The following is a 22,838-nucleotide window of genomic DNA, read 5'->3' as shown; positions in this document are numbered from 1 at the left end:
GATTGTGTGTGCGGGTGTATGTAATGGTCATTTCCAGATCTACCCTGAGCCAATACTCACTGCACATGCAGGGGGAACCCCAGACAGAAGCATTAAAGGATGGTTTTGTCCACATATGTTAATTGGTTTGCCTACAGAACTCTGTGGTTTGTACTGGGCCTAAACATTTATTGTTAGAATGGGCTAGAGACTCTTTAGGGGAGTGGGAGGTTCAGACATGCATAGTGGGGAGGGGGAAGAGGAGGAGGAGGAGGTTGAGTAGTTATCAGCTAAGTGAACCAGAACCCCCTAGTGTTTAATAGGATTCCTTTGGCCTAAAGCATCTGTTGTGAAAAGTTGCCAGAAGACGGTTTAGAAACTGTATTGGAAGTGATTGGCTTTATGGATTTGTTTGTCTTCTGTTGTCTATGTTATTTGTGATGTGAAGGCTCTTTTTTTTTTTTACCATTAACTGCTTCTGAAGATGCTCAGAGTAACATGTAGCTCCATCCAGATCCAGAATTTTGTTAGTTTTTTTATTTAGAATCCCAATAGATTATCTGTAGACGCTCAAATGATCAAGCCAGTATTTGGTCAGGGTATGAGCTAGAGTAATGCTCTTTTTACCTGTTTGCAAACATATTTTTTTAACTGAATTGTTTTTACGTTTACTTTTTTACTGGCCATAGAAAAAAACGACTGTTTGTAACATATAGTTCAATCCCCTGTACTGCTTTAGACAGTGCCCAAGGTTCAGCAGGGCTCATCCCATCTTTAGGAAAAGGACATTCCTCGGGCTCAGACATTCTATCTGGGCTCCCTGCCCTGTCTTCATCCCAGTGGAGGGCAGAGATGTGTGAGGGGGTGGGGGTAGTTGGGGAGAGCTAGACCAGGGGTGGATGAGGATGGATAGGGAGGGTGGGGGAAGAAAGAGGGGAAGGAAGTGAATAGAGTGAGAGAGGGGGTAGCTGGCATGCCAGGCAAGCACATGCTGAGCAGAACATTGGATTCATTGAGAAAAAGAGCACTTCTCCCCATTCATACCCCATCAAATCCCCCTTTCCACCCTCCTGCTCCATATTTTTCTGACCATACATACATACAATGTAAGTTATCTCATCATAATCACATGCGTGCATACCAACATAAACACAGGGTTTTGTGAACTTGGCACAAGCAGAATTAAAGTGCTTTTAAACAACTGAAAAGGTATTGTTTTCTATATAGGCTACATGGTTTCTCTGCAATGAACAGTATTAGTGGATTGATTAAATCCAGTATCAACATTTAAAATTAAAAATGCTTTTGTGGGGGCTCGTAATTGTATTTTTGTGTGATAGGGTTTTATTGGGAAGAGGCTACTGTAAGTGTAAAATAAGTGAAGCCTTTAGTTGTTACATCATTTATCATTAGCTCTCAAAAAAGATCTAAGTCAGTACATGGAGTCAGGTGGCTGAGCAGTTAAGGAGTTGGGCAAGTAATTTGAAGGTTGCCAGTTCGATTCCGGCCGTGGCAAAATGACGGTGTCCTTGGGCAAGGCACTTCACCATACATCCCTCGGGGGGAATGTTACTGTAAGTCGCTCTGGATAAGAGCGTCTGCTTCATGACCAAATGTAAAAAAGACAAATAAAACATTCAATTATTTCTCTCATTAGCTTAAACCATATTCTTTACTTCAGACAATTGATTGTTACCTGTTCACTTATCCATGTAAGAGGGTTGGTGGGAGGAGCATGGGTGGGGTGTTGGTATGTTGGTGGCCCACTTATCATATCTCCGCCCTTCATTGCCAGAGCTCCCATGAGGACGGCTCTTTAAATTGCCTACAAACTCCTTGAGGCTGGCGCCTTTTCTTTTTCTTAGAGAAAAAGACGCACATGCTCTTCTTTCTGCTTTCTTTTTTTCTTGTTGTTGCTGGCATTGGACCTGCATCAACCTGCTTCAATTGAATCCTGGTACATTTCTTAAAATCTTTGCACTTCTCCTCTCTACTGTATTTTTTTACGTTGCAGACACTGGGATTTAAAGGGGCGGGCTATGTGTTGTCTCTGTCGAATAAGACAGAAGCTTTAAAAGCTTTAACCGGTAAGAGAGGCAGACGAGATTGTTCACTCTTTCGTTTGTATTTGGTCAGGGCCATATTCTTCAAGGGATAAAGGTAAGAGCAAGCCTAGAAAACAATGCAACATAACTAATATGGTCACTAACTCTTAGAACGAATTGAAAACGCTTGATAAAAACAAAAAGTGAATGGTGAAAATGTCCAAATGCGTCGTGGTACAGGATCGATATTTCGTATTTTCACATACATGACCGTTTAAATGTGCATAGTAAGCTCGCATCGAGACTGTCTAATGTGTATTTTTATATTCGTCCTCGTTTTGTGCAATGCGTGTTTCGGGTGCTGGAACTGCGAGGCATCCGTAGAGTGAACTGGTCTTTAAACATCGCGGAACACTTGAAGGCTACTTGCTACCAGGGAAATTATACATTGTTGCATTCGCGCATGTAGTTTGTCTCTGAAAAGCACTGTTTGTGTTGGCTAATATATTTTGGTAATAGCTGTAGCAACTGGGCCTTAGCTAATGACCGGTAAGTAAATTATTGCTTGATGTCAGACCCTTGAGCACTGAGCAAGGCCTCGTATTGCTACCCTCGCAATACTGTGCAAGCCGGTTGAAGTCTTGAAATCCTTCCTGTTCCCTCATCATTAGCCCATTAATAGTGCGCAGATGCGACATAAATAGTTCTGCAAATAGGCTCGGATTAATTAGGTCAATTATGCTGTACCGTTATTCCTATCATTTCAGTTTTTCAAAAGTTATGCAATTATAACGTGAAATAATTAACGTGTTATTAGTATCTGTGACTGTAATACAATTATTTTAATTTCTTAAATCACAAGTATTATATTTCATACATTTTTCAGGTTAGTAAGGAAACATGAGTGACAAGGGAACTGTCTCTCCAAAAGAGAAAGAGGGGGCAGAGAAGAGGGGGCGTGGAAGACCTCGGAAAGAGCCACAAGCAAAAAGTTCAGATGTAAGTAGCCCACTATAACACTTCATATAAGGTTGGTATTATATTGCATGTCAGTTATTGCGCAATAACAATGCAACATTAAACCATTCATTTATTGTTCAATATTGTTTGTCAAATAGCTTGTGTAGTACTCATTTGTGTGTCTGACTTGGGAACACTGTTATTAGAGGTAAACAAAATGAATGTGTGGTGCCCACATCAATAGTTTAATTTGATCCTTTTAGTGTCGAAAGGCTCAGGGTGTTGTTGCCATTAAGGCTATCCTTCTTTAGCTGCAACAACATGGTGAACAGAGCTACTGGACTTCTCTGGTTGGGATAGACAAACAGTCCCCAGAAACTATGTAGAGAGCACGAGGTGTCATATGTAGCTGCTTCCGTCATGGATTACCTGGAATTTAAGTCAGTCATTTTACTCTACTGCTGTAGATCTAAGAGATATCGGATCAGGGTATGTTGACCAATACTCAACTGCTCCTCACTGGTCATGTGTAGACATCTGAAAGGATCTTCCTGTGGTCTGACAGGATTATCAGGGATGTGTAATCTGAATCTCTTAAAACAAGTGGTGAACCACATACCCCACCACTGCTCCTGACTGATTGGTTGACATATGCAGAGCCAAAGATATTGCTGGTCAATGGAGCTGCCACTCACCTGAGGGTGTAGGGGTATTGTGTTGCTTGGTTGCTATTAGCTGCAAATGTAAAAACCCTGGGAAGGTAATAAGAGCCTGTACTACTATGGTATATAGGCAGACATATTCATCATGTTTATTAGTGTTGGATGTTCATCACCCACTCTGTGAAGTATTTAGTTAGTGTTATAGTGTGTGAATATCTGTGCACATTTATTTCACACTCATCTGTTTCATGACTTATAGCTTGCATATAATAGTTGTGTTGAAATTCATTTCATTTTAGACCTGTTAAGAGGTTTAAAGTTTTTTCATTTCAATAAGATAAAAATATTTGAAGATGTGTTCTGTTTTTTCTTTTATGATATCACTAATATTATATGAGCTAACCATAACCCCAACCTTATTACTATTTGCTGTGAACTGTTATTTTCATAGAGCTTGTTATAGTCAATAGAACTTGGCAACCTGCGTCTATGACCACCTGTTAGTCTTAAAGTAGCAACTGGTGTCAGTTGCACCGACCTTGAACAGTGCACTCTTTGTAACATTACAAAGTCTTTCATGTAAGAAGATGCTGTATTTACAACTGTGTGTCCAGTGACGTCTGCATCTCTCTGATTGTTGACATGTAAGGTTTAGCAATTTTCCTGACTGTTCCTCTTGTTTTCAGGAGCCCAGTGGGTCCCCTACTCCAAAGAGGCCCAGGGGAAGGCCGAAGGGTAGCAAAAACAAGACAACCACCAAGGGCAAGGTAAGTCAATAATGCAGCACAATTTTATTTGTAGAAGAGTTGCCTAAATGTGATCTGGTGATGCAAGCATGGTAGACCTACACCAGCCATCCTGTTGAAAGGATTGTCTTTAGTGTTACTGTTTGAAGTTGACAACAGTCAGCACTTAATGCAGCCTCAGTCTTTGACTTTCAGTTGCATCTACCTGCTTTCTCCACCCTCTATGATGACCTGCTGCCAGCTCTGTTTTGAAACAATTAGCTGCATGCAAATAGCAATAAACTATTACTGGTGGTGGTGGTGACTTGATCTTCAACTTTCTTGTAAAGAGTCATTCAGTCCCTGCAACGGTTAATGACCTTTATGCCATCACAGCTACATCTAACCTCATCCTGTTAAGAGGATGTCCTGTTGTTACATTTGATTTATAGTTTAACAGCTATTTAAGCTCAACCCCCCCCAAGTGTCAAAAATACCAAGACCAGGGCTTCCCTTTGTAACATCTTAGTATACTGGCTGTTTGAAGACACGCTCACTTTTGGTTAATTCCCCCAAACTTCCTGTCCTCCAGCTTCCTGTAGCTTGCCATGCACAGTGTGTTGCAGGTGCAGAGGCCGCAAGACTGTTTCCAAGCTAACACTACCCCCCCCCCTCCTTTAGCACACAGCTCTAGTTCTTTTCTCCCTGTCGTCGCCATAGCAACAGCTGATTTCTCCCTCGCTCCAACCCCTGAGCTACTCTAAGCACCATATCCTAGATGCTCCGTGTGCATGCACATGTGTGTGTATGTGAGTGTGGATATGTATACATGCATGTGTGTGTATGTGTGAGGATAGAGCTGCTGCTAGTTTGTCTCTTGCCCAGTTTCACCAGCTGTCTCTGAGTCTCAGACCAGGTGGCCAGCGAACTGGAGTGCCCTGTGTGCAGTTCCTGTCGGCTTCCCAGATAATAGCCAATGAACCCGATGCCCCTTTTGCCATCTGCCTCATCACAGAGGTATTAGTTCCCCCTAGTGGCTGTTAATGGAACATCTCTTGTGAGAATAATTTACTTGTTTGTTCTCGGTTTCCACAGAAGGCACCAGCATCCTCATCTGCAGGAATGAAACGAAGGGGAAGACCGAAGAAGGAGGTAAGAAATAGAACAGGCTGTCCAGGGATACACAGATTAATGTATCCATGTCTAGGTATTGTTTGGGTATCATTCACTGTTGAAGCTGACAAGTTGTTTTGAATGTGATACGTTCTTCCTCTAATATACCCTGTAAATATTTTCAAGACTCTTACGATGAGTCTTTGTGGGAGAATGTTGCTCCCTTAAATGACCGTTCTTCTTCTCCCTTCTGCTTCCTTCCTCTCTTTGAGGAATCACCACTTACTCATCACAGCTATTTTGTTCTCTTCAATATGCTCACTTTGAACTACTGCCAGAAATCCTACTGGCCTTAGTCACACAGAGCCTATAAACACTCCCAAAGTACTGGGCAGCTATTTGACCTACATGGAGTTGTAAATGCATGTCATTGTATGTCAGTCATTATTCTGCTCTCAGTGCTGCTTAAATCAGTCAAAGTGTAATTTTGAACCATGAGTTGATTTTATATAGTGGCACATTTGTATAGTGGGGTTTTTCATCTATCTTCTATCTGCGAGTGAATAGGGAGTCCTCCTACAAGCCTGCCTTGCATTAGTCACTAAGGGGAATGACCCGTAGTAACCGACCTAACAGGCCTCGTTTTTATGAATGAGAACTTCAGAGAGGATGTGGGAGGATGTTGGTGGGCATTTGGAGAGGGAGGGGTGGAGAGGTGGATGTCTAACCATGACTCACCGTCCATATGAATCACTGAAGATGCCCCAGACCTATGTCTGGGGCATAGGTCACTTCTTTTTTGTATCATTTTGTTTGTATTTCTCAATATATTAGTTAATGGAGAGAAACATTGGGAATCTTTATTTGATTTATCCCAGAAAAAAGAAGAAAAGACATCACAGGAGTCATCTGATGAAGAGGAAGAGGAGGAAGACCAGTAACTTGCACCCACGCTACCTCACTCAACATACTGACTTCCCATTAAGCAGAGCTGGACTGAATTTCCAATACCAGTGCCACACCAACCTCCACTGTTCACTTCTTGCCTTCGAGCTAAAAGAGGGTCAACATAATTCATCAGATTTATCTGCAACAGCACTGTATAAACAATGGACCTTTTACAGTATCAAATCATCAGACAGGTTACAGTTCTCTCTCTATGCGTAAGTTGTGGTATTTGCAAGTATTTTCTACTGGACAAAAGTATGCTCTGAGGAGATTTTGGACCTTTTTTTCCGAAAGACGGTGTGTAGGACCTTTTCTCCGCTTAACGTTACAAGTTTTTCCATGTACCCTTATCTGAGCTGTTAGTACATATAGACTTTCTCCATGTTTTATACTGGACAATGGTGGATTTTACCTATACTTGCTGTTCTGTTTTGTGTGTGAAGTGGTTAGTCTATCCCTTATGCCTACTTATAGGTACGGGAGCTGATCGTCAGGATGTATAGTAAAAGAATACAATAGCTGATTATAGACGTATTATTCATGTCTTATCTGTGTATCTGACCTCTACCCTACTATTCCATTAATAGTGCAGAATAGAATTCTTCCCAGAACTGACCTTTGTGATAGACGTTTCTCTCCTTCTATGGGCTCTACTGGGGAAGCTTGTATGAAATGTTTAACTTTTTATCCACAGATCCACATATTAGTCATGTCCGACCGACCGTTTTTATTCTGTTCCTCTGAGTTATAACATGTAATTAAAGCCAGAGACAGTATGCTGCTTTTACTTTGATGATAACTCAACATCAGTGACAGTGTCATGGTTAGGCAAGCGACAAGTTGAGAATAACATTTATCTCATCACTTCAGGGAGCTTTCATTAACTCTGCATTAACTGTTCTCTGTTTGGTCCTACAGTTCGACCGTATTTGTTGCGTACTTTGATAGATTCAAGAAGCAAAAAGTAGTTCTGCAAACTTGGAGCTTAATTGTTAAAGAGAGGTTATTGTCATTGTATCCCCAGTGGGTCTATACAATAGTCATTCCATTTAATCTCTCGCTGCTTTACATACCGAAGTATCTATGTCCGGAAGTTGATGTAGTATGCTTGTCTTTGTGGATGCAGAGTCTGTTGTCTGATCCACAAAAAAATGTTTGTCTTGTTTGTGTTTGCTCAGTGTCAGGGAACTCTTGATCACAGTCCAGTTACTGGGTTTTATCCTCAAACCTAAGCTGCTACAACCTCAGTCATAAACCCGGAAAACTGCAAAGGGGCCACACAGGCCCTGGACTCTCATACCTCACACAACAGCTGACTTCACCATATTATTGCATTTAACTGGTTTCCATTGTACAATGTAATCTCTGACTAGTGAGTGAGAGATGTCTGTATTGAATAGTGTGTGTATTTTTTTATCTGACTGTAATTAGGTATTCTAAGATGACTGCCTAGCTTGTTAAGTGCGCTCACACACACCGCTCAGCTCTTCTTGTTTTATGAATAGATCTTACAGACAGGTTGTTAAAACGTGTGTAAAGTCAGGGAGACCTGTCAGCTTGGCAAACTATGTTCACTGACTGTGGTAGATTAGCAGGTGTGTTTTGATCTTTTTTTTAATAAATTCTCTTCTGGTGCACTGAAATGTTTGCTTGGTTTAGAGTTTCATGGACAATGTTGTTAATGTGTCTATGTTTAGTGACAAGGACTGGGCACTCTATCCAAGTTAGTATGTCTTCAGCCTCCGTGCGTTCTGTGCTACAGGGCTCTACATCATGTTCAGTTGGACAGTGGTTATTTCATATTCAATTACAGACAGTTCTGACCGTGTACAATACCCCAAAGTCATCAATGTATGTTCATTTATAAAAAGTCTATGGGAAGGGAGCATTCTTTTAAATGTACATTTTCTATAAATGTACAAGGTCTATATTTCTATGGTTCCCTATGACAATTTGTATTAAGAAATGGTCAATAAAAACAAGAATTTATTCTATTGGTGTATTTTGAGTCAATACTTTGTTCTAACTAAGAATCTGCTGGGATTACAATGTGCTTCATAAAGATACACCAAAGCACATTACCAAGAGCTAGGCATGATAGTGCCATTTTATTGTATTGCATAAACCTCACATTCAGGTCATTCATAAAAGGTCAGTATGTCCTCTGCTTAACTTAGATATAAATAACACATTTTATGGACAGTCCATCAGTGAGAAGCAATAATGATAGTGTGCAAAGTACTGATAACAGTGCTGTCAGAATTGTACTTAAAGTATACATTTGTATCGGTACTATCTACATTTTCTAAAATAAACCACTTGCTTCATACATACATTTCTACAAACATAGGGATTATCTGTTTGTTTGTTTTGTTTTTAAACAATTACAATTCTGCCATGTTGACGTCTAATGTAGCCCCAAATTAATATGAAGGGGAATTCAAGAGAATTACTATTCAGTAGTCAGTAGTCTCAAATAGAAAACCCCCAATAATGATTTAGTTAATTGTTGTAATGCTCATCAGACAAAATGCTACAATAAACAAAGTTCACTGATTGACAATGGTGTAGCCTATACATGCCGTAAAACACTTTCCTATATTCATAGCAATGACATTTACAACAGCGGGCCAGTGGGTCACAGCAAACATGGAGTAATGGGGACATCTATCAGAGAAAAACAGTTTCCTGAGTATTATCATAGTCAGGCTTATGGCATTCAACTCAATTGATTCCTCCGCTTAAGGGGCAATGTTTTCCAAACAGGACATATTTAGGGCTGTAGTCAGATTGTGGGAGGGGATGTGGTAGTTCCACATCTGGGTTGTCATGCCAAACATGAGAGTCATAAGAGTCAGCTTAAGCATAGGGACTTACTATGGGATGGGTTCATTCACAGACCATAAGGAGCTGGTAGATACCTAGATATAAATAGAGTAAATTACTTTATTTTCTTATTTGACACTTCATATATTCAAGCACTATGTTTAGGATTTGGGAACCTTGTTATAGTATGTTCAGTAACAAAAAGGGGAAATAAAGTACACACACATTGTGTGCCATCACATTTCTAGGATTGCATTAAGGTACACAAAAAGAAATCTGCTCACATGCAAACTCTGCAGGGCAGAAAAACAGCGAGACACATAATAGTCATGGCTAACCTTATTAGACAACAGGAGGGAAACTCTAGTCCTCAGCATGGTACTTGCTCACCCATTATTATCACAGCTCGTGTATAGACTTCATACTCCTACTTTCCCAGATCAATTCAGATGCTGCTTGCAAGAAAAAAAGAGTGGACATCTGACTAGACCCTGAGGACACTTGTCCTTACCTTGCTCACCACAAACACACATTTAAGGCAATCTAGAGCACAGACCCACCCACTCTTTAGATGGGATATACCACCCTAGTGTCAGTAGCATTTACATTATTAACCACAGAAACACAGTTTTAAAAAGTTGAATAAATAAACTCAAATAAATATGATCCAAAAGTCATCTTATGTGCTGTGATTTTGGAGATGTTGCAACTGTCAGGCACACACACTTGGCATCAGAGCTTTTAACAGTGGAGAGATTATGACAATGAGACAAAGCATGACCAATGACTGGGCCGTTCTCCTGTGCATGCTTTTCCTTAAGAATACATTGATAAGACACCTCTGGCCAAAGAGTATCCTCATTGATCGGTATGTCCAATTTTGTACTTATCACACTCATGCATGGATGTCTTTTGTCAGTAGGGGGCGTCGATGCTGGTAAGCTCTAGCCCATCCCTGCACCACCTGTAGATCCCGAGAAATATTGCATGTGACCATTAGTATTGTCAGCCTGATAATAAGCAGAACAGACAACAATGTTGATTGCATTGACATTTAAAATATGATTCAGTAGTTAATCTGTGTCTGGAACAAGTTTATAGAAATGTACATGTGATGCAGTGCATTTAAATCCTGAGTTGAGGAACTATACATTTTATCTTGGGCTAATATCGCCCTCTTCTGTTTGTCAAACCAAACAGCATCAAATGTAGCTCAGAGATCACTGCACCCTTGAAATTAACTCAAAGCTCAATCAAGTTTCTTTCGGTGTTTTAATGACATGGGGTCAGATGATACCTTAGTATCCTCCTCTTTCCATAACATTTCCTGTTCAGCTTCATTCAGCTCCTCTGACGGGTCGTACGTATAGACCGGTAGCAACTGGTGTCGCAGTCTGTCAATTCTGATGCAAACAATGGGAAAGGATTTTACCATATAGACTTGAGGTAGATAAGTTAACTGCAATTACAGAACTAAGGTTAAAGAACAAAAATGTATTTACCTTTGCTTCTTGCGTACATACATTACCTGCAACCAAAAACAAGAAACATGCTAAAGTCACATATTTAAAGAGGGTAAACATGACAACATAGATCTTTTCACATGATGGAGTATTTTATTAATCCACGGGGAGATATTTCACAAGGATGACTAACACTTTTTATTTAAAATGCGCTGCAAACCAATGAACCACATTGGCCTAGAGTAGTCAAGATGCCATCTATTGTTCCCTTCCTCCTCCTTCATCAACATGCAGCCATATACTACTGGTCACTCACCACAGCTGCTGCTATCCCGATGATGGTGATGAGGAAAAAGGGTACCAACACGTAGCTGACTGCTCCATCCCCATCTACAGTAGGGGGCTGAGTCGTGTTGTTCATGGCATATGACTGGGTAGGGGGTGGGAGAGGGGGCAGCCTAGTGGTATTGAGGCTAACGCAGCTAATTACTTTTATGAGACAGTGGTGTGGCAGTAGTCCTATCCTCAAGTTTCCTCCCTGTTTTTTTTATGCCTCATGCTTGTCGTTCATGTGACTTTCACATGGTTTCTCCCCCTTCCTTAATCAGTGTGAAATCCGCCTAAGAGAAGCAGAGGGAAAATAATTTGCACATGGTTGGGAGAGAGGGCAGGTGTAAAATGTTAACTTATTAAATATGTTGTTGGCAGATGTATGCAAACCTCATCAGACTTCATACACGGCCAAGTTGACAGTCTTTATTAACAGGTTAGTTCATTGGGTATCCATTGGGTAGGCTACTATAGTAAAGTATCCCCACCTTGTGTCCTTCTCAATCGGTAATGTATAGCTCTTCCTGAAGCCGACCATGCAGGCCTACATGTCTAAACGTGACAATTCCTTTCAGCACACATATTTGACCTGTAAAGTAATAGCTATAGCTACAATACAAAATATAGCTAACGTAATGAAGTCACACTGGAACGCCAAATTGTCTAAACGGTAAGTCATGTGAGAAAACCAACAATGTGCACATTCACAAGGCGCGAACAGGCGCATGCTTCTGCCAGAAAGAAATCTAACGTTAGCCTACAGTACTGTATGCTACGCATTGTTTTACAAAGGTTCAGTCCATTCTATAGTAAGAATGCAAAACTTAGTGTACAATAAATGCTTCAACTGCGTACACGCTTGATTATCGTAATAAATAACATGTCATGTATTTAAAGATCTGAACAAAACGATTATTTGACGTTGATGTGTTAAACACTTACCCTTATGTTATTTCGTTTTCCCTTAAGACATTTTTTGGAGTCTTCGCCGACCAGGAAGTAAACAATGTCAAATCTTGATTGACAAGCTAACAGTTAAAAGCAAGGCAGGATTCAACTGCCTTTCGACCAATGAAATATCTCTGAGTGGATCACACGCAACCGTATCGTATTTCCAGATCGCAGATCTAGGATATAAGGCTTTTCCTAGCAGTTATTGCGTAAGAATGCAGTAACACGACGACTGCAACGTGCCCATTTGGCTACCATGTTGTTTAGACCAATCTTACTGACTAAGCTCCAAGATATTTCGAGGATGTACAGGTTTTATCGAGAAGGTGTCAGAATACTTTGTCACCACTAGATGTCGCCAGTTCTCGATAGACCGAGAGGGCTGCCCTTGTGACAGGTTGAGATTGGAAGTAGCCTATGTTTATGGTTTCAGTTATGGGTAGCTAAAAGTGACATTTCTTTGAACGCTTAACCTTTTACATGAGCCATTAATATCACAGACCCAAACATCCTCCTGTTGCGTTTCATTAAGGGTTTATTTCAACAATAAGCAAGTCAGCTCTCTTCAAAAATGAAAACTAAGAAACTTTCAGCACTCAAATAAAACATTTCAAACAGTTGTTTAGTAAATGGAGACATTACTGCATTTAACCAATGCTACTTATGCATTTCAGAGTCCATACAGTGTGGTTAAAATAGTTTCAGGTGGCAGGTTTATTATTGCATCTTTCAGTAAGTACTTCCTTCTTTCCAGGAACTGGAAACTGCAATTGTGGAACTGCAGTTCTATTTGAGACCAGCTCTCTTAATGCTCCCTCACTCTCTTCTCCCACACTGGGCTCTGCACAGTGTGTGCTTCCACCCATCCTCCCTGCTCCCCCCTCACTCAGCTCTGATTGAAAACAGAGGCTAGGCTCTCTGAAAACAGATGACTCTCTGTTTCAAAGACAGCCAGTTCAGAGAAAATGATATTACAATGAGGAGAAAGAGCTGTAAATACACCATCCATGTGATGACTGGTAATTAATACCACAAACTGCAGGGAGAAAGAGAGAGGCTACAGTATATAGTGAAAATGGAATATGCTCTGCTAACAATTAAGAAGAACAAAACTCAATAAAAGAACCATTGATATTCCCATTTGAAAGTGATGTAACCTTAAGTAATGTGATTATCGTCAGGGAGAGCCAATGTTCTATTTAAGAGAATTCCCTTGTGAGTAACTTATTGGGAAAATGTGCAAAGGGTTTGTGTAAAACATCCACTGTGTATATATCTGAACTAGAGTGAGAATATTCAGATGAACTGCTTTTTACATATTTTATCCTCTTACACTTTGACCAGCTTGCATTCTTGTTTTTTCTCTCCATTTTACTAGGTTGAAGCATTGAAGCAGAGAATAAGGTGGGTGTAAGTTGCGGGTGCACCAACCTCCAGGAATTTTTCCTTCCTAGAACTGTGAGTCACTCAATAAGCTCTGCAAGAACATACACACAAGCATGCAATAGACACACACACACACATGAATGGGTACAAATGCATGCACACACGCAAACGTTTGCATGTATGCAATACCACATTACTGTTCCTTATTAAAGCATGTTAACTCCCTACGTTACTTCATGATTATTTTTTTGTTACCAGTCATCAAACAAATAGTATAACAAAGAGCAAATAATGTATCCCAAAAAATGGTTTTAACTTAAGTTGAATTGGAAACAGCTGATAACAGGAAATTGTGAAACTCAAGTTGACTTCATCATTCTTAGAAAAGGCATCGGTGTTTACATGACCAGTCTCCTCGCCACTCTTGAGTACACTTACACCTTTGTTCCAGTTTCTATGGTTTCCTGGGAGAACATTCTTACTGCAGGCCTGGTTTTCCTAGAAAGCTGAGAGCGGTAGTTGGACTAAAGTTGGATAAAACTGAAGAGCTACAAGGAAATACAAAATAGTTAAGCTGTGCACCATTATCTACTCATATACTTAGACATAAACTATTCCCTGAGTAACATGTTAAAAAAGAAAAAAACTTTATTGACGTAATAACTCAACTTAAAAATGTAGGTCAAAGAGCTGTCTTTCGTTTGCTAAAGCTTTGGGCAAATCACATAATTTGCAAGGTCAGAATTTCTCTCAAGTTATTTATTTAGTTATTCTGTTAATTATCTGGTATAATGTATTTAATCCTTTTAACTATAACTCAACAACGACCACATATTATAATGTTACTACATTTACCTGTCTTTAAGATAATTTCAATGGAAAAAATGACCATACAAGTTAAACAATATAGGGTCTACTAAAACGTAATCAGCAGATAAGTAAAGATTGACTAAATGTAAATGTGACTTGAATTGAAGGTATATGGAACAGTAAGACAAATAGAAGGATAGAAAGAAGAAACAACATCATTATAAATTGAATGAGATAAATAAAGGATGTAGGGGTAAAACAGTAGTATGAGTAGCTGTCATGTCCCCAGAGTAAAACTGATTATGGGAAATATTTGGATGATAAACAGATGTATTGACAGTAAAAATGTGGTGTATGTAAAGAGGGAGATAACTGACTGAGAAAGCAATGTAGGGGGTTCTTAAGGAAATTAATGGACTAATCAGCAGGACAGAATCGATTAAGGAGCATTTTTAATTGAAATCCAAAGACTTGGAAAGGAATTATTTGAATTCTGGGCCGAGCTCAAACAAATAATGTTAAGAATAATACGTATGCAAGATATCTTCAGTAGTCTTTCTCTCAGCAAGCACACCAATAGAGTAGAAACATTATTATAATATAGTAAACTACATGAATGAATAAATCATCACTAAACAATGTTTTGTAAATACCTTAACAAAGGTATTTTAAAATACTGTACTAAATTGTACAAACCTCTTTTTGACACATGCTTTGTCCAGAAATAATTGTAAACAAAAAGGCATTAATCTAGTTTTTCTCACTTTTTGTCCCCATTCTCACTAGTCATCTCTAAATAGTCACTTCATCTTATCCACATAAATCACTGTCATTTATGTACAGTATAGGTCAAGAGGATGTGTTTTTAAATGTTTTATTGCACAAAATAACTTTTGATTATCAGCTATTTTTCCCTAAAACTAATGGTTATCAACACAAACTGCACTTTGATGAAGAGGTGGATGTTCGTTCAACTAAATTGTGCTTTGATATGGTACTGTTGGGGGAATCAAATGGCATCATCAGTTATATTAAAGGCATCATCAACACAATGTAAAAAGTCAAATTCAGTGGTAAACATTTCCAAATACATACATTTTCCTACAGCACAAAGGGGTACTCCAGTAAGAAGTCGAGTAGCCTCCCCGGTAGAGGCAAGTGTTGGTGAGAGCGAGAATGATGATTGATAGTTACACGACAGAGGTGCTGTAGACTGGGAGAGCTTTTGAAGAGGGGCTGTGTGAGCTTGAGCTGCAATGAATGCTCTGGGCCAGAGTTAACTGTGTGTCCTGTTTCCTTTTCTGCTTTCAGACCTTCTTTCTGACTGGCCAGATGTTTGTAAGTCAGAGAATAGTGTTGAATAAGATCCACTGCACTCCCAAACTGCCTGAGCCGTGGCCGTGCCACCATCAAGGAGTCAAAACCAAACAGGCCACCAGAGTACTCAATGCGGATGTGAGTGGGGCCAATGCTGGTCATCACAGATAAGGTGAGGAGGTATCCCTGGTAGGAGCTGTTCCTCAGAAGGAATGTACCCTCTGGATATTCAGTCAACACCTGGGCAGCCTGAGCAGCATTCAGGGCCCCCCAGTACCAGCCTGCAATATACACCAAGCATAGACAAAGGCAAATCATTTGAGTTGTGATGTGGAAGAGCGACAATCTTATTGAAGGTTGCCAAGATACGGTGGGGAAATTATTAAAAGTGCCTGAAATAGTCAGACATAAAACACAATTGTGGCACTAACCAGACTCGTGAAGGTGGGACATGGCTTTTTGCAGATCTGCGGCATTCTGACTAGATTCATTTCGACGAGGGTCCAGCTTTTTGTTCTCAAACTGGGCTGTACTGAGGGACTTGTCGGGGACACTAATCGGTAGTATCATTGAATCTTCTGGCGTTGGAACACAGCGAAATGTGAGGCTCCGGAGGCGCCCAGTTTGCTGTCCACTTGTTTTAATGGTCAGGGAGTATAGATGCGCACTGAGTGACCCATCCGAAATCTGTTAAACACTAATAGCAAAAATAGCCAGTATAGCATAGAGCGCATTTTTTTACATTCAAAGACCATGGCCGGACTCATTGATTAAACTACAGCCTAGTGGGTAAAACATGCCTGCGAATACATTTGAAACAAGCTATGACAAGTAAAACATAATTCAGTAAGATTCATGTTAACAATTGTAAACACAAAGGAATTCGATATACCGAGTATGACTGTTTCTCTTTCGCCTTAAGCTTTGCCATGTGCCTTCTGTAGCACCAAAATATAGCCAAATGTTATTTTTCTCAAAAATAACATTTTTGGTAATATTATAGCCTATAGTACTCACAAAAGTTAGGTTACATTCAATAATTTTTAAGATTATCCAATTGTGGCTTGATCGCTGAAAACAATTGTAAACGTGTTGACGACTGCTTTGCTACATAAACTATTATTGACAGCAAACAAAGGATTGTTCATACCGTGGTCTGGAAGTAAGATCCGACAGATGTCTGACGTCGTAACTAGGCTATAGCTTGCAGTTGATATTACTTTCACTGGAACGTTTAGTCTTAGGTAGGCTATTAATTGTTTATGATTTTAAGTCTACAATGCAATTAACATTTATGACTGGTCCAGCCTTGTCTTAGATATGTTGGTTAAGAAAATACTATTCATACTTTCCCCCTGTCCCCCGCGATCACTCACACACGCATTGGCAAGTTCATGCTCCCAGCTTTGTGCATTCCGTTTACCCTCAATAGGCTACAGCGTTTTCATTTTCACTCGGTAGAATCAAGCGCACATCTTTCTAGGAACATTCCCAGAAAGACAGGTCACGTGTACACGGTTAGGTCTATCCACTGGGCACTCGAGCTCTGCACCGGTAATCTGTCGCAAAATTGTAAAAAGATTAATAAAATCCACGTATAGGCTACATCATGTTTTTATTTAATGCTTTCTAGTCTAGGCCTAGTTGACTGTAGGCTTAGTATTTTTAGGCCTAGTTTTAAAACGAAGACTTACATTGTTTTATAATAGTTATTCAACAAAAAGTCTGAGCGAATTACTCATGCAAAAAGGCAAGGTGGGATTAAGATAACCCTCGATGTGCTCGAATTCGCATAATGTGAAAAACTAAATGTTAAGGTAAAATAGGGGTCTGGTAGGCAAATTTGCATAATAAAAACATGTAAACACGCTCACATTTCAGAGAAGCAGAGGGGACCTTACGTCTAACAGATGATCGTCTTCATTAATGATTAGCCTTTCCTTATTTGGGTCGATCACGTGGACTGACCCTACATGTGTGCACTCTGGAATATGAACGGGGCTACTGTCGAGTTTACTATAATATTGTAGCTAGATATAAATCAGACAACATTGCAGTCCTCAAATTCCAGGAAATTGACATCATAGCCATCGATTCCACGATCAGCTTCAGGAAACTTCAGCAGGCTAATACACCTTTAAGGATAATCGCATTCTCAAGAATACAAATGTGGGGTTAAGTAGCCTACGTCGCAAACTCGACGCGATGCGCGTAGATTACGCAATGGATCGTACTGCGTAATGGCGTCTGTTCGGAAAATGCGCTTGAAAAATGAAGCGAAGAAGTTTACTGTAGTAATTCCGAACTTTAAAAGGATATTTACTGTGAGGTGTTGTTATAGGATTTAAAGATTATTTTCCCTACACTGGTTCTGTTATTAAACCCGCAATGATGAAGCTTAAATCGAACCAAACGCGGACATACGACGGAGATGGCTTCAAGAAGCGCGCCGCCTGTCTGTGCTTCAGAAGCGAGAGTGAGGAAGAGGTAAATCCGAGGGTATAAAACGAATCGGGCCAAGCATAGAGTAACAGGTTTAGAGCCCATGTGCTGTTGAAAGGATAGAAGTCCGAGAGTAAAACGTTTCCCTTTAGCGCTTGTGTTGGTCAAAGAGCTTGGCGCTTTAAAAGCTGTAGTCTGTTTTCACGACCAAGCCCACTTTCAGTTAGCTAAGTGATTGGGTGAGTGTTCGTGAATGCGATCAGCGAAGCTTACGTATTTCAAAGATAGTCGTCATGATAATCATCGGTCGGAATACAAAAAGCATTGGTTGTGAGTCCCATAATAGTTAAATGTTCCACGGTGCATTTAGGTTTTGTTGGTGAGTAGTAGGCGACATCCAGACAAGTGGATTGTACCCGGTGGAGGAATGGAACCTGAGGAAGAGCCCAACGTTGCTGCTGTTCGAGAAGTGTGTGAGGAGGTATGTGTTTTGGAATTATATCTTAATTTATGGTTTAGGGGGGTGGATCAAAAGCAGCCACACATTCGTACCATTCAAGTGTTAATTTGTAAAGAATGAACCATGGCTCATGTATTAGAAAATATTCAAAAAATAGTTTGTGTTGCATAGTCATTTGCTGTAAACGCACGGAAATGCCTGTTGCTGCCTTTTCCTATGCATAACCCTTTTAAATAGTGCATGATTATAAATAGAATTAATCTGTAACCTGAAGAAGGGATTTATTTAGTGCAGTGGCACCCCCATAACTCTTTCATAGGAGTGGCCACCGAAAATGTTGGGGTGGTGCACCAAAATCAAAAGCCATAAGTGATTTTCAGAAATGTTAGAACACTGCTGTTGTCAGACCTTGTTAACATTCAGGGATTTTTCCAATCCCTTAGGACCTTGAGTAGAGTTTATTTGACCTCAGCAAGGGACAACATATCAACATAGAAAGCTAGTGTTGCAGGCCCGGCTCAGGAGGCCCAGCTGGCAGATTACTGTAGATACAGGAGAAAAGAGACTGAGAAGATGTCTGTTCTCTCACAGCTTCTCCATGCATGTGAGGAAGAGGAAGATACTTGTCTCCCAAGGTCCTTTGGTCTCGGCAGACCGTTAAAATAAGAGTCTCTGCTCATATTGTCCATATTACCTAAAACATAATTATCATTTAATATACTCGAAACAATAGTCACACACTGTATGCATTTGTATTCTCATTTTGTTTGTAGGGCACACACAAGCGCGCGAGTGAAACGTTTTAGCATTAATTTGAGCCACAAAACTTTTTTTAGCTTCATGTCTAACATTCCTCATATTGTTATCTTGACTGTCAGTAGGCGCCAAATCGTATTTATATCATAAATTAACAGGCAATTTATTTATAAGCTAGAACCTCACCTTTACTCCTCTTTTGGAAAAATTCCAAAATACTCAGTTGTTTTTGCCTAGTTCTTTCATTTCTTCTCTAGTCTCTTTCCGCTGTCACTAGTGTCACTCAGTGCAGACCATCAGACTCACAGCCCCTCAGACAGTTAGTTAGAGCTAGAGATTTTCACTGACATGCTAGAGACACTGCATTTATTTTGACAGACTGTTACAGCATGTTACATAAACTCACACCACACACATTGTGTTTTGTTGCTGAGAAAAATAATATTTGCTACACTCAAAAGGTTTGGGGCTGCCCCTGACGGCACCACTGATTTAGTGGCTGCCAAGATCAGATCCCACTGTCCCCTCAGATACCATATACCCAGTAGTCGTGATACTATCTTTATCAGCCGAGGTCAGCCGAGATCTCATTACCCATATACATTTTCTGGTGACACAGCATTTGGTTCTGCTGTAATAATGTTGTAACATAGTAATGCACTCATCCACTTTTGATGCTGTCTGTAATTCTTTTTAACACACACACACTACTAATGTAAGAGATTATCAGAGTAGGTCTTTACACTCTCTGTATCTCTGTAAATTCACAGGCCGGTGTAAAGGGGACATTGGGGCGGCTAGTTGGGGTATTTGAGGTAAGAATATTTCAGTGTAACTGTTATATCTTTAAATATGTTGAGAAACATAGAAGATATGCAGCTTGTTATGCTATGTTTACACAAACTCTTCCTCTTTTCCAGAACAGAGACAGGAAGCACAGAACGTATGTCTATGTCCTTACAGTAACTGACATCTTGGAGGACTGGGAGGACTCTGTAAATATTGGTAAGATTAATTGACAATTCTGTTTGCACAACATACAAATATATTTTCTTGCGGGATTGTAAAAATATAGACAGGCAGATCTGTGTCTGTGAAAACACAATACAATTGTGAACCAGTATTTGTCATGCTGCATTCTTATGTTGTACACATCATAGCAGTCGAGACTGCTGCTTGACTTTTCTCTCTCTTTTGCTAGGGAGAAAACGGGAATGGTTTACTACAGAGGATGCCAAGAGAATTCTTCTCTGCCATAAGCCTGTGCAGGCTTCCTATTTTGAATCCCTCCAGAGCTGCCTCACCAGCAACATGACACCAATGATGGCCACAATGGAAGGAGACCTCTCTACCTCCTACAGTATCAGCCAGAGTTCAATGTCTAGTAAAAGGTGACTAAAGCTTAGTGCTACAGAGGCTTCTGGATACCTCCACATCCTCTTTTTTTTTACTTAATATGTTAACAGTTATGCTTTTGCTTATTTTCTAACTTTAACAACAACTGAAAAGCCTTAACTTCTTGTGCTGGAGTGAATGTAAAGACTTGACAAGAGACAGGTTATTTGGTTATTGAAGTTTGAATGTTTGCCTTTCAGCTTTTTGCGACTTTTTGTTGCTTTGACTTTCTACTGTGAAAACACTTATGTATATGCAACGTTGAACTGATTCATATGCAGGGTAGATTTTCTAAATCTGATACTTTGGGGAATAGTATTATGAAGTGTTGTTTATCATGTTTAATTAAAGGGACAGTTCAACTTCAAATCAAAAACAAATGTTTCCTCTCTTACCCACAGTGCTATTCATCTGTCTAGATTGTTTTAGTGTGAGTTGCCAGGTTTGGAGATATCTGCTGTAAAGCCGATGTCTGCCTTCTCATCAATATAATGTAAATAGATTGGGCTAGTTGTGTGGCGCTCGAAGTGGCATACATCTGGAAAAACTCAAAAGAAATGTTTATTTCCAGAAATCATGATCCGAAGTACACCGGCCAGCCGTACCATGAGCATGGAGCTCAAGCCTCTCTCCCATGAGTATACGTACGCTTCCTTCTGCACGGTGAAATGCTTGGCGGGTGTAATTGGTTGGAAAGAAAATAGTTCCTGCTTGAATCTGCTCACAACATGGAATAGGAATTTATCCAGAGTAACCCGTTCATGATTTCTGGGAAGAGACATTGCTGTTGAGTTTTAAACTTTTAAACCTTCCCCTTTAATCACAAAATAATGTATCCCAACTGTACAGCACCTCTTCACTTCATTCTATTAACTTATGTCCGTGTACATTTGTTTTTATTTATTTTAGATGTTGGTTGATGGTTATGCCATTATATATGTATTATGCTCTCAGTGGAGTGGGCTGTGTACGTGCACTGCAAGCAAGATACTTTGTTCTGGAGAGGCTGATCACTAAGGTGTAAACTGGCCTTGTTGTGATATGGTTCGCTCACTGTAAATATCAGTATAAACAAATATTATTTCATCATACCTTTGAATTGTATTTTTAATGTTTACACTGCAATAGTTCCCCTTTCTTTCCAATAAACACTGGACATTTTACTTTAGTTGTTTTTCTAGGTTGGTCCTGAGATGCACTAGTTATAAGTTGATATATTTTAATGTTTATGCCATTATTCAGTCATTTTAAGAATCTCATGACGGCCATATAATTTGCTGTTTTTTATCATTTATGTCATTCATGTCAACACACTTAGTATATAAGTCATGTATTGCCATGAGGGGTCTCACCACTTCCTTTTCTCTTATGGTAGTGTCACAAATGTAAAATGAAGACAATAAACAGATTGTTCTGGACATTACAATTGAAAATAATGAAATGCATATGATATTCAATAATATAGCCATTTTTTGTGGATTTGATTGGACTTTTACTCCTAACTTTTTTTTTAAGAACTAGGCTCTCTTTCATGCCTGTTGGACATCTAGTATGTACAGTAGACTTACATCGGAATGCTTTCAATGGTATATGTCCACTGGCCATATTGTTTGCCATACTTTGGAAGTATTATACAATGAGTGTCCAGGGGATTTTGTGCACACCATCCTGGTGTTGAAATGAGGTGTTTTAGTTATAATACAAAAAGTTTGATGAAAGTAATACTACATAAAACGGGTCTGTTTGAGAGGTTGTGAGGTTTTGGCAGCACATTTTGCCATACTAATTATTGTTAAGCCAGGAACAACATGGATGAAAATATTATTTTCTTGTGAAACTGGGCCTTTAATTGAACAAATTAACCAATAGTTGCTCACAGCCTCATCTTTATTGGCTGTCCCCTCAGATACCCTTTTTTCACTGCAGTTGTGTTTTATTGAGTTTTTAAGTATGTTTGCACGATATGAATGTCATGCAAGTTAAATAAAACGTACTGGCAAACTGCTTATTGTGTGTCTGACCTTTCTTAATTTTCAAAGGGAAATCTAGCAATACAGTCGTGGCCAAAAGTTTTAGCAATGACAGATTGTGTTTTGCAAAGTTTGCTGGTTTAGTATTTATAGAAACTGTTTCATGTTTCTATGGTATACTGGAAAGCAATAACATGCTTTTCATATGTTTAAAAGGCTTTAATTGCACACAAAACAAAACATTAAATAAATGCAAAGATTTCCCTCTTTTATATAAATCAATCTGCTCTGATAATTCAA

The 22,838-nt window shown here is 39.6% G+C and overlaps 4 protein-coding genes across 22 annotated transcripts; 2 read left to right on the top strand and 2 right to left on the bottom strand.

Moving 5' to 3' along the window:
- The first annotated feature begins 1,803 nt into the window (after positions 1-1,803).
- On the top strand, positions 1,804-8,075 carry hmga1a (high mobility group AT-hook 1a). 8 transcript variants are annotated; one of them, XM_084679436.1, is made up of 7 exons: positions 1,808-1,936; positions 2,116-2,139; positions 2,911-3,023; positions 4,333-4,413; positions 5,257-5,388; positions 5,467-5,523; positions 5,757-6,355. In XM_084679436.1, exons 3-7 carry the CDS (start codon positions 2,925-2,927, stop codon positions 5,838-5,840), a joined length of 453 nt encoding a protein of 150 aa, XP_084535562.1. In that variant the 5' UTR covers positions 1,808-1,936; positions 2,116-2,139; positions 2,911-2,924; the 3' UTR covers positions 5,841-6,355. The 8 variants fall into 8 exon arrangements, with proteins under 8 accessions (XP_084535564.1, XP_084535562.1, XP_084535561.1 ...); XM_084679438.1 differs by lacking the exon at positions 2,116-2,139 and having other exon boundaries at positions 1,804-1,936; XM_084679435.1 differs by lacking the exon at positions 1,808-1,936 and having other exon boundaries at positions 1,944-2,139.
- Positions 8,076-8,510: 435 nt separating this feature from the next.
- smim29 (small integral membrane protein 29) lies at positions 8,511-12,277 on the bottom strand. Of its 7 annotated transcripts, none has more exons than XR_014732016.1 (6): positions 11,038-11,987; positions 10,761-10,786; positions 10,556-10,661; positions 9,597-10,222; positions 9,310-9,353; positions 8,511-9,099 (listed from the first exon to the last, which is right to left on the bottom strand). XR_014732016.1 is itself a non-coding variant. In XM_084679447.1 (6 exons), the coding sequence occupies exons 3-6, from the start codon at positions 11,140-11,142 to the stop codon at positions 10,154-10,156; spliced, it is 306 nt and encodes a 101-aa protein (XP_084535573.1). In that variant the 5' UTR covers positions 11,143-11,341; positions 11,540-11,640; positions 11,994-12,277; the 3' UTR covers positions 8,511-10,153. The 7 variants fall into 7 exon arrangements, 4 of the variants coding, with proteins under 4 accessions (XP_084535573.1, XP_084535571.1, XP_084535572.1 ...); XM_084679447.1 differs by adding an exon at positions 11,994-12,277 and having other exon boundaries at positions 8,511-10,222; positions 11,038-11,341; positions 11,540-11,640; XR_014732015.1 differs by having other exon boundaries at positions 9,310-10,222.
- On the top strand, positions 11,458-22,572 carry LOC146252112 (diphosphoinositol polyphosphate phosphohydrolase 1-like). 3 transcript variants are annotated; one of them, XM_084679433.1, is made up of 8 exons: positions 11,458-11,487; positions 13,381-13,460; positions 15,510-15,687; positions 18,328-18,438; positions 19,944-19,988; positions 20,094-20,178; positions 20,375-20,564; positions 21,140-22,572. In XM_084679433.1, the coding sequence occupies exons 3-8, from the start codon at positions 15,667-15,669 to the stop codon at positions 21,204-21,206; spliced, it is 519 nt and encodes a 172-aa protein (XP_084535559.1). In that variant the 5' UTR covers positions 11,458-11,487; positions 13,381-13,460; positions 15,510-15,666; the 3' UTR covers positions 21,207-22,572. The 3 variants fall into 3 exon arrangements, with proteins under 3 accessions (XP_084535559.1, XP_084535557.1, XP_084535558.1); XM_084679431.1 differs by lacking the exons at positions 11,458-11,487; positions 13,381-13,460; positions 15,510-15,687 and adding an exon at positions 17,750-18,002; XM_084679432.1 differs by lacking the exons at positions 11,458-11,487; positions 13,381-13,460; positions 15,510-15,687 and adding an exon at positions 17,752-18,002 and having other exon boundaries at positions 20,375-22,572.
- LOC146252113 (suppressor of cytokine signaling 2-like) lies at positions 14,017-17,469 on the bottom strand. Of its 4 annotated transcripts, XM_084679430.1 has the most exons (4): positions 16,666-17,329; positions 15,947-16,212; positions 15,294-15,796; positions 14,017-15,195 (listed from the first exon to the last, which is right to left on the bottom strand). In XM_084679430.1, the coding sequence occupies exons 2-3, from the start codon at positions 16,083-16,085 to the stop codon at positions 15,300-15,302; spliced, it is 636 nt and encodes a 211-aa protein (XP_084535556.1). In that variant the 5' UTR covers positions 16,086-16,212; positions 16,666-17,329; the 3' UTR covers positions 14,017-15,195; positions 15,294-15,299. The 4 variants fall into 4 exon arrangements, with proteins under 4 accessions (XP_084535556.1, XP_084535555.1, XP_084535554.1 ...); XM_084679429.1 differs by lacking the exon at positions 16,666-17,329 and adding an exon at positions 17,390-17,469 and having other exon boundaries at positions 14,017-15,796; XM_084679428.1 differs by having other exon boundaries at positions 14,017-15,796; positions 16,533-17,326.
- Positions 22,573-22,838: the final 266 nt, after the last annotated feature.

Source organism: Hypomesus nipponensis, chromosome 18 (assembly GCF_054491055.1).
Source record: "Hypomesus nipponensis isolate SF chromosome 18, ASM5449105v1, whole genome shotgun sequence".
NCBI lineage: Eukaryota > Metazoa > Chordata > Actinopteri > Osmeriformes > Osmeridae > Hypomesus > Hypomesus nipponensis.
This window is presented reverse-complemented; position numbering and strand designations above follow the sequence as displayed.

Excerpts from the sequence above, each read along its gene's own strand:
- LOC146252112 (XM_084679431.1), top strand. The coding sequence starts at position 17,904 with ATGATGAAGCTTAAATCGAACCAAACGCGGACATACGACGGAGATGGC. Across the intron at positions 20,179-20,374 it reads GGAGGACTCTGTAAATATTG|GGAGAAAACGGGAATGGTTT; the intron begins GTAAGATTAATT and ends CTCTTTTGCTAG. Across the intron at positions 20,565-21,139 it reads AGTTCAATGTCTAGTAAAAG|AAATCATGATCCGAAGTACA; the intron begins GTGACTAAAGCT and ends GTTTATTTCCAG.
- hmga1a (XM_084679438.1), top strand. The coding sequence starts at position 2,925 with ATGAGTGACAAGGGAACTGTCTCTCCAAAAGAGAAAGAGGGGGCAGAG. Across the intron at positions 3,024-4,332 it reads CACAAGCAAAAAGTTCAGAT|GAGCCCAGTGGGTCCCCTAC; the intron begins GTAAGTAGCCCA and ends TCTTGTTTTCAG. Across the intron at positions 4,414-5,256 it reads AGACAACCACCAAGGGCAAG|TTTCACCAGCTGTCTCTGAG; the intron begins GTAAGTCAATAA and ends TCTCTTGCCCAG.
- smim29 (XM_084679447.1), bottom strand. The coding sequence starts at position 11,142 with ATGAACAACACGACTCAGCCCCCTACTGTAGATGGGGATGGAGCAGTC. Across the intron at positions 10,662-10,760 it reads TATGTACGCAAGAAGCAAAG|AATTGACAGACTGCGACACC; the intron begins GTAAATACATTT and ends TGTTTGCATCAG. Across the intron at positions 10,223-10,555 it reads GGAAAGAGGAGGATACTAAG|GTGGTGCAGGGATGGGCTAG; the intron begins GTATCATCTGAC and ends CGGGATCTACAG.
- LOC146252113 (XM_084679429.1), bottom strand. The coding sequence starts at position 16,085 with ATGATACTACCGATTAGTGTCCCCGACAAGTCCCTCAGTACAGCCCAG. Across the intron at positions 15,797-15,946 it reads GTCCCACCTTCACGAGTCTG|GCTGGTACTGGGGGGCCCTG; the intron begins GTTAGTGCCACA and ends TGTATATTGCAG.